Here is a 10,306-nt window from a genome sequence, read left to right as displayed (position 1 = left end):
ATCAATGCTCCGGATTTTAAAAAAATTATTCCACGGACGAGTTCAACTCTTTCATGAAAGACTTTTTTCCAAAATCTGAATCATCCAAAACACTTTTAGACAGTTGAGATTGCACAGCACTGCCCCCATCAAAGGTATCTCATTAATTACTAAAGAGAGAAAAAACAAGTACCTTTTGTGTGATGGGGGTACCCGGGATTGGACCCATATGAAAAGCACGACAGGGCATGCTGTGACCCGACTCAGGGCAGGGTCCCCCAATCCGAAGGTTTTGCCCCGACTAACCTTCAAAACAAGCACCTGCAATACTAAGAAAGAACCTCAGCAAATACGAGTAGAAGGTTAGTAAGTAGTTACAGTATGTCATCAGCGAAAGGAAGCCAACACAAAACGGTTGAAGAACACAAGTTTTATTAACGAACTAAAGATAATGCAGCAAGCATGGACGACATTATAGACTGCATTATTTCAAAACGAACGAAAGGCATTTCAAAAACTTGCAGCGCAAATAAATTGTCTCAATGTGTACTTTCAGGAGATTGATGTATCCGACTTAAATTTACTGACTCAGACTCGACCGACTCTGGCATCACTGCCTCCTTAGAAACGTCAGGAAAAAGCGAGAGACCACAATTAACATCATTAGCGATAGAGCAGTTGCCTTTGGAGTTGCTAGCCTCATTCACCTCTTCAACCTTACAAGGTGAACGGGCATCGGATCTTTCTACATTTTCTGGAGAAGAAGATTTGTCTTCCACAACGGAATTCAGTGTCCCCTGCTGCTGCGAAACCAGATCAACCTCCACTTTCACCTTCTTTGGAACTGCAATTGCGGCCTCCGATTTCTCCTGATCATCACCCAGAACTGGTGCGTCTATCTTCTCAGTGGTGATTTCAGGAGACATTTCTGTCTTCATTTTGTTTAAAGCTGAAGCAAAAACTGCTTCTTGCTGATCACACTCTACCACATCTCCTGGTTTATCATTTGAAAGTGCTCCCTCTTGATCCAATGCAACAGCTGACACGAGATTCTCCACATTGAAAATGGGCACATTATCTCCATTTATAGCCCTGACTTCTTCTCTTGTCTTCTTGTACAGGGACATGGCTTTCTGCAAGTTAACCGCGAGTTAGCAAGATAAGAAAGTCGAGTATATATATCCAATAATGGAAGCATTCTAATCGCAACTACTGATGCAAGTTTGAAACATTCCACACGAAATATGTGAAAAGTTGAAACCTACTCAAGCCACTTAAAAGGAAACAAGGACTGAATGTCAAGATCAGCAAAGCTGTAAACTAGCAAATAATCCAACTTTACTACGCATGCTCCTACTTATTAACAATGAGAGAGGAGAGCTGTTTACCCCTGCCAGAGAGGGTTGTGCTAAAAAAAAAAAGTCACCAGTTTGACAAGGCCACATAACAGATAATACCTTGATAGCAATGCCATGTTAAAACAATTGACTAATGGGGGAGATGCGCTTGGTCAGGAAGAGAGTTGCTCAAACATAGTTCTGCTTACAGAACTGTACTGATGTATGGTGTGCATGTTTATGGTAATTTGTTGAAAATTACCAGTGCTTTTTCGCCAACACCTAACTATGAGTATTGTGCACTACCGTACACACGCAATTATCTTACAACTATAGTCTCTAAGAGAGTAACATAGTGCATCACTATTCTTTCACTTCTACAAAGAACACAATTCATGCAGCATGTATCTTTGAAATGTCACGGCAACAGCATGTTAATAAAGCAGGGTAAGACTGACTACAACCATGTACATACCTGCAAAACAGAACTATTCAAGGTAGGAAAAAGTGAAGCACATGAACTTTTATTCGAGAGGTTTGCTGTGGCGTCCATAGCCACCTGTCACATAAACCAAAAACAAAAGAAACCGCATTAAAGCTAGACAACCAACACTGAAGACGACTTAGATAACTATAGGTTACAAACATCACCAATTTTACCTCCACAAGCAAAAACTTGGAATCATCCTCGTCAGAAATAGTGTTCTGATCCATACCCACCAAATTTGTGTACTGGTTATATAATTCAGGTTGCGTAAGATCAGGTGAAATGTCAAGCATGGAAAGATAAAGACGTGAAGGACAAGTATCCTCTTTTCTTGGAAGGTTGGGCTTCTCCTCAGGAATAGTTTTGGGAGTTTCACAAGTATTCTTTTCAACGTCATTCAACTGGTCAACGTGCATGCTCTCCACCTGAGCATTGGGATGTTTTTCATCGTTCTGAGCTTTAAGACCTGACTGGCCAGACCAAACCTCATCTGCTTGTCCACGAGTTAAATAATCACCTATATCTAGTGAAGATGGCAACTCTGTGCTTGGACCACTGTTATGCCCTTTCCACATGGCTCCATTACTTGTCTCCCACCCCCGACCACCTGTAATGTTTCTACTATTCTGGTCCCAACTCGGTCTCCCATAGATATGAGGTTCATCTCCATAAACAGCATTACTTGCATCCCATCCATGGATGGGATCATCCACCGTATGCCGCCAACCATGCGGACGCCCATGCCCAGAGAATCTATCACCATCAGGGACATGGTAAGGAACCCCAGATTGGTTCAATTCCATTGGAGGAGGTCTAAGACCGAACATATGAGGAGCAGGAAACTGCTGCATAACTGGATGGAAAACTTGAGTTGGGCCGTGCTGGAACGGAATGTAGCCATTTGGCACAGGGGAAGACCAGTTGGGGACACCTCTCCAAGGACTTCCTTGTGCTCTTCCGATGGTGGGATCGCCAATCCTCCTATGACGGTTGTTTGGCTTACTTCTATTGTCGTCTTCAAAAGAGCCCGAAACTAGGGGGCTGTCAGCCCCCATTCTGGAGGGGGGTGGAGGAGGAAGAAGGGACCTGGGATTATTAGAGAAGTTACCAGTTCTACTAAAAGGTGAAGATACAGACTTGTTGTCCCCATCTGTTTGAGATGGGCTCTTTGCATCTCTTGAACCACCACTTCTCTGCCCTGAGTCCTCAATATCAAGATTTCGCCTAACGCCGGATCTATTCAACTGTCTGCGGTCAGTACTTGTGGATGATGGTGATATATCCACCAAATGTAAGGGCGAAGAGTGAGCATCTTCCTTTGGATGCCTTTCAGCAGAAAACTCAACCAAACGGACATCATCCTTGTGAAGGGTTTTATCAATAGACCGAGACAATGGAGCCTTTTCAGCGTACTCCTTGCTAGAGGTTACATTATGCCTAATTCTCTCTTCACGAATATAGTCCCTACTCCTTGATTCTTCATGCTTTGGAATCCTGCAAGACAACCCCCAGAAAACAATGAAAGAATGAAATGGTGTAAGGCACAATTTGGTAGCTAATACAAAAAACACTTTGCTCAAAGCAAAGAGGTGTGTTATTTTTATTCTTCTGATTGGACAAGTTTATATCACTAATACTATAATAGCAATTGTAAACATGAAATGTTTTTGGCCAAGAGGCCTTTGGCACAACAGGAGTGAACCTAGGTGCCATGAGAAACGAAGTCAGAAGTTCAACTCCTCTTCCAAGGTGCTAATCTAACTAATCTAACAATACTAACTTCCGCCGATTAAAAAACACATGAATTATCTTGAATAACATTAAATATAACTACACATTTCCCCAGAAGTAATTCTGATTCACAGATACGATTACAGGCTCCTATCATTCAATCCAACAGAAGAAGATAAGTTCAATCCCTCACTGATTCCTGTCTTCTGATTCGCATCTCACCTCCTCTTTTGAATAATACAACACTTAAAGCTGAAGCCACCACCCCAAATAATCTTTCCATGGTAGACTGCCTGAAATCCGCCAGTCAAACCCCCACAAAAAGAGAACATATAAATAAGTAGGCTTATCACGTTTGATGCTCGTTCATTAGAAATCCATTTGACATCCCGCCACTCTGGGATCTTAACCATATCATTGTTTCCCATATCTTCTCCCATCTTCATTTCGCTAACAATCGAAGAAAAGAATCAGATGCGCATACAAAGTTCCATAGCAGAGTTTCATATTGTGTTGGTTTATCGTTCCTTGTCCTGACTCAAACTCGTGGTACATTTACTAGCCAACCCACTGCAAGGCCATTGGCATGATGTCAACAGCCAGCATTTAGTACAAGGCAGAAATCAGAGATTTGCTCCAGCAGGAGATGAGGCGGGGCATCAGTGCCCAAAGTAGTAACCATAAAAAAAATTCTTAGTTTGTTCAAGTGGCCGTATCTAATTTCTTTCAGATACAAAAATCTTATTTTCGATCATAATCAACTCTAAACTACATCTGCTAAAAACAAATGAACAATTAATACATCTTTTTCTGCACTAGGAAAAATGACAAACAAAAGTACCTGTAATGATCTTTTATGGCATGAGAGCTAGAGCCAGGAGAATTCCTCCGTCTACTGTGGTTCGCACTAACCTCCAAAGCGGTGTTATGTGAGTTAGATCTTCCTCTATCACCAACCAAATCTACTCTCATACTGCTCAAAGATCTCTTTTCTCCTTCATAATTTTGCTCTTTGATATTACTACGGGATCTGAAATCACCATGGTCCTCCCTATCACTGGTTCTCCTCCTTCCTTTATCATCTTTGTATCTGGAACTCTGATCATCAAAAATTGGGCTAGCATCGCGATTATTCAATTTCCTGTGATGTAGTTCTGCTGCAGCATTATTTTCATCCCTCAAATGTTTGATATCAGACTTAGCACTTGTGCGATCTCTAGAGGACTGTTCATCCCGGTAGTCAACATCCCGAAGCTTCTTATCTTTCTCATCATCTTCTCTTTGCATTCCCTCCCTGTATCTACTGTCTCTACCAATGTCTTCCCAATTCTTCTCTTCCCTGGTTTTGCCATCCATGTGACCATCTTCCACATGCCGGTCATCCCTGCGTCTATTATCTCTTTCCCCATCCTCATGGTACTTATCACGCCTATGCCTATAATCTCTATCACCATCTTCACGATGCTTATCATCCCGATGTCTAATATCTCTGTCACCATCTTCACGGTACTTATCATCCCTCTGTCTTTTTTCTCTGTCACCATCTTCACGGTACTTATCATCCCTCTGTCTTCTATCTCTATCAACATCTTCACGGTACTTATCATCCTTGCGCCTATTATCTCTCTCACTATCTTCGCGGAACTTTTCATCCTTGTGCCTATTCTCTCTCTCACCATCTTCACGGTATTTATTGTCCTTGTGTCTATAGTCTTTGTCACCATCTTCACGATACTTAACATCCCTGTGTCTTCCATCTCTCTCAGCGTTTTCCCTATACTTGTCATCTCTGTGTCTACTACCTCTCTCACTATCTTCGCGGTGCTTATCTCCAGAACCTCCATCCTTATGCTTTTCATCCTTGTGCCTTCCATCCTTGGCACGCTCTCCCCTTGAAGATAGTCGTCCATCTTCACTTTCTTTTGCAACATCATGATATTTATCTTTATCAGTAGAGCCATCTCCTCTCTTCCTCATACGTCTCTCGAGTTCCTTCTCTAGCTCAGGATTCCGTACCTCATCCTGTAGAGGATACTCTGAAAGAATGGACAGAATAACAGAGTCAAACTCCTCAAAAGTGTGACTGAAATCAAGCATAAGACAATAGATAAAACCACAACAGCAACCTCTTCTATCTTCAAACTAAAACGGAAGTAGCATCTAATTTTTTTTTAGTAGAAGACCTAAACTGTTAACACAACAAAAACACATTACGTAGCAACACATTCAGCCCGTCATAACATGTTTTAGAAATGGCAAGCTTGTGAAAATAAGTCATTGGAGAGATGTGGTAGTGAAGACCAGGCACAACGAAAGCAATCACAACTTCCCAAGCTAGGCAGTCCATTGTAGAGCTTGATACAACTTACTATCAAAAGGTCTTTCAATTGCAAAATAAACCCCTCATTCAAAGCTAAGGATCTTGCCTATTAACTCATCAGCCTATATCCATTTATTAGTTCAAGAGCTCCTTGGGCTCTTCGATCTTTTTCAGTTTCTTTCTCAATTCAATGACATGAAGGAAAATTTGTGGCATATAGAAACAAAACGAGATACAGTGAAAAACAGTGGAAGAATACGGAATCTAAGAATAAAGGCTACTGATGGCAAAGCAATACGCCAGATGCTTTTGGACATACTCTATCATACATTAGACAACACAGTACGTACGACTACTAATATAGTGATTGAGAATTGTGGAAAAAATGCTTAATGAAATGATAACTGTAGGGAATTGTGAAAGAAAATACTCTTGGGGGAAGGAATTTGTGGTTTCAAGGACAGGAATCCTAGAACTCTGGTTATGTGAATACATAAGCATGTTAATTGTATAGCAAACACGATACGTCAAGCAAGATCTCCCTATGTGTAGTTGGAGTTAAATTAGGCTACTTCTGAGCATATCCTCAAAAATCCCTCCACATACCCTGACTCCCTTCGATGACTTCTTCTTCCTTTTTGTTTAAGTTGAAAATAAAAGCCATTAATTACTCATTCTCTAACTCAAAGGGAGTGCAGAGCAATCTGATTGCTATTTCTAGTTTCAGAGAAAAGGCTATTAACAAAAAATATATGCCTCCAATAGGTTCATAGATAGTCAAACAAGCAAAGCAATATATACCCTAATATCAATCACTAGCAGTGACAGATATTGCTTACCAAACCAACACCGACATATCAACATGGCAACAAACTATGAACACAACATTTAGTTACCTTACCCGTATTTTCTCTACCGCGTTTTCCTTGTCGCTCTTCCCCTTGTTTCCTAGCCGCTTCAACGTCAACAGTAGCAGCCTCCTTTTCGCGTTTAATGTCCTGAATACTCTTCCTCTCCCTCTCTAATCCCCGTTCCTTGTCTTTCGAATCCTTATCCTTTGAATCCTTATTCTGCTGCACCTCTTTTGGCCCGGAATCTTTTTCAGACTTCCTCTTCGAATCAACTCTGCTTGTACTACTCTTACTCTCCTCTTTCTCCGCTAATAAACCCACATTCTCATCTTTCTTCTCACTACCACTTTCGTGCCTTCTACTGCTTTTACTCTTAGAATCCCCCGAAGGTTTTGACTTCTCTCCTTCAACCCTCTTCGGATCAACCAAAGGTTTCGACTTATTCTCTCCCTCAACCCTCTTCGGATCAACCAAAGGTTTCGACTTATTCTCTCCCTCAACTCTCTTTGAATCAACCAAAGGTTTCGACTTATTCTCTCCCTCAACCCTCTTCGAATCAACCAAGGGTTTCGACTTATTCTCCCCATCAATCCTCAAAACTTCTCCTTTCACTACTGTTGCACCGCTGTCTTCTGCATCCCCACCGCCAGTCCACCTATCATCGGCCTTCTCTTTACGCCTCTTGGAAGCCACATACTCTCCCTCCATACCGCCATTATCGCGACCAGACGAACTGAGTTTCCGCTTCTCGCTCGAACCCAAATCCCTAGAAACCCTAACTGAACCTTCACTGTTGTTCCTATCCTTCATCTTCTTCACATCCTCTTTTTCCGATCCCGAGTTCTCTTTACCCTCTTTGGAACCGTGTTTGCTCTGTTTGTGCGATTTGTGTCGCGAACTCCGGGGCATAGTTGTAAAACAGCACCAACACAACCAACCAAAGAAAAACTCAAATCCAAAACCCTAGTTTTCTCAACCCTTATCCCCAAACAATAACAATTTCAAATAGATTCCTCAACCCTAGTTTGCTCTTCAGTACCCTTGGAACTTAGATTGCGCCGTTGGTGATAACTTGTGACGCGAACTACTCCAGGGCAGCATAATCGTACAACAGCACGAATACAGCAAAACAGGAAGAAGTTAAATTCTAAACAAAACCCTAGTTTTTCCCAACTTTGATTGCCGAACAATAAAAAATTCAAATTGATGTAAGGGTTGTGTTTGTTTTGGTGAAATAAATTTAACTTACCCAAAAAAAATAAAAAATAAAAAATAAAAGAGATGTCACCGGTTAAACGGATCACCGGATACCGAAGTCGTCGGCCGCGATAGATCAGCGGATTGTCGCAGAATTTGTATGAATGCGTTGCGGCGGCGGCTGACTGTAGAGAGAGAAAATCGGCAGAAACGAGGGGGGAGAGAGAGAGAGAGAGAGTTTATATGGATGGAGAAGTAGAGGGTCGACGAGAGAAGAAAATGCGATGGGAATCTGAGAGAGAGAGAGAGAGAGAGAGAGAGAGAGAGCAGTGCAGAGGCGGATTGTTATTGTTGTTTGGCTTCGGTAGTGTTCGGAATTACGGATGTTATTTCTATGGAGGTATATATGGTGGGATAAATACACTTTTTCCCCTATAGATACACCCAAACGTTTTGGTTTAGTTCGATTTGATCCGGTAGCTTATTCGTTTCGGGTCTCAAATCTTCTCGGTCGGTCTCTCGTAAATTTTTTTTTTTATCTCTCTACATTTATTACTCTAAAAAACTTCTCTCGAAATCCATATCGAACAGGAACAGCATCAAAAATTGTACTTTGCTAACGTAGGTAACATTTGATCCCAAAACGTACTTGGATAACTCTTATGGCCTATTTAGAACTTGTGAAAGAACAAGGGGATATAAGAGAAGAGAAAATTAGTTATGAAAAAAATAAGAGGCGGCGAAATTTTATTGTTATCGCTTTGAAATTAGTGTGTTACTATTTTTATGGAGATACCGTGGGATAAATACACTTTATTTTAATTTAATCTCCTTTTGAAAATAGCTGTCAAAAGGCTTCCAAAAGTGAACTATCGTGGCTTGGATCACTTTTGATTCTAAAAGAAGACCCTGAACAACTCTTAAGTTGCATCAAAGATTCTTTTAATTATATGCATCAAGCGTTGGTGATGGTAAAATTTTGATTTTGTTTTGAAGAATATATTGCACTATTAGATGACAAGGTATTTTTTGGCAACTCATATGATCGCAAAATAAGGATTTTGTTTTAGCCTTGTCTTAATGATACTAAAGACTAAAGAGTATCGAGCGCAATTTAAGATGACTCATTTTAGTAAATAGATTATGTTAAGAATTTTATTTTGTAGGATTTGAGAAAATATATATTGATGCATGCACCGAACAAATAGTAATTAAGACCTAATGATTTTACCACTTACACATCCAATTCGTTAACGCAATAACATCAAACGTACACGTGAAGGAAGGGGGGTTGACCTCAAAAGCAAATGAACTTGGCAGAAGCAAATCTTGTTATATATATATTTGGAACGCATTTATGTTGAAAAAGCTATTATAGCATTGAATCGGAATTTGTGCGTCCCGAAAACATCTCTTAACGGTATTCAATGAATATAATTTTAACGGGGTCGATATTCTCAACAAGTTCAAAAAAAAATGAACGGTTGCAATTACGGAATTGAATTCCGAGAAGGGTCCACAATGAACCAGACAAAACTCTATACTGGACCCGCTTGCTTAGCAGCATCCTCGGATCCACTTGTCTTATACTTTTCAAACTTATCCTATTTTATGTTGCAGTCCATATTTTTTATTACACTGTTGTTTGAAATATCTGTACACGACGATTATTCTTGACTACCCCCTAAAGATGATTATTCTTGTTTATTTTTATATCCAGCCATGCATGAAGCTGGGTTTTAGACGTGAGGTTGAGACTTGAGAGTATCACGTATGCTCAAATGTGCGTCTTAGTGGGAAGATGTGTCAAGATAAGTGGTTGTAACCGAGGAGTTTGGCTAAGTGGTATTCGTTTGAGATTTAGAGATTTGCTTCCTAAAATCTCATATTTGATTCTCATTGCCAAACGCTTGAGGCCACCTCATCATAGGCGAAAACATGTGCAATCGATATAGAAGAGGCTATATGAATTAGTCAGAAGTACACGCAAACTGACCCAAACACCTTGAACTGCCATAAAAAAGAAGTGGTTGCAGCACATATCTAGTGGAGATATTGTCCTGTCTTTCTGAAACAAAAGACCCATTCGTGGCTAGAATTAGGACAAGCCCTTTTCTCTTGCCCCCCCAACCCCACACCATTGAATTCTTAACTATTCCAACCCCATGGCTACGTCTTTTTCTCTCAAAACCTTTCAACTTCACAAATCCCACTTCATTAGCCAAACACTGTAACTCACCTCCCAAAACCCATTTCCCAAGGTTCCCAAAACCCATCCCTAAAAAGTAGGTAAGTTGTCTTATGGCATTGAGCTTTGACTGCACACTGAAGATAGAGAAAAACTGCACTCTGAACCTGGTATTTTTGCAGTATTGAGGTTTGCCTTTTGCCAGTTCCTGTTTTC

The 10,306-nt window shown here is 40.7% G+C and overlaps 1 protein-coding gene across 1 annotated transcript; it reads right to left on the bottom strand.

Moving 5' to 3' along the window:
- Nucleotides 1-394: 394 nt before the first annotated feature.
- On the bottom strand, nt 395-8,276 carry LOC131317906 (uncharacterized). Its single transcript, XM_058347590.1, has 5 exons — nt 6,756-8,276; nt 4,376-5,570; nt 1,977-3,297; nt 1,792-1,875; nt 395-1,112 (listed from the first exon to the last, which is right to left on the bottom strand). Exons 1-5 carry the CDS (start codon nt 7,612-7,614, stop codon nt 519-521), a joined length of 4,053 nt encoding a protein of 1,350 aa, XP_058203573.1. The 5' UTR covers nt 7,615-8,276; the 3' UTR covers nt 395-518.
- Nucleotides 8,277-10,306: the final 2,030 nt, after the last annotated feature.

Source organism: Rhododendron vialii, chromosome 2a (assembly GCF_030253575.1).
Source record: "Rhododendron vialii isolate Sample 1 chromosome 2a, ASM3025357v1".
Taxonomy (NCBI): domain Eukaryota; kingdom Viridiplantae; phylum Streptophyta; class Magnoliopsida; order Ericales; family Ericaceae; genus Rhododendron; species Rhododendron vialii.
This window is presented reverse-complemented; position numbering and strand designations above follow the sequence as displayed.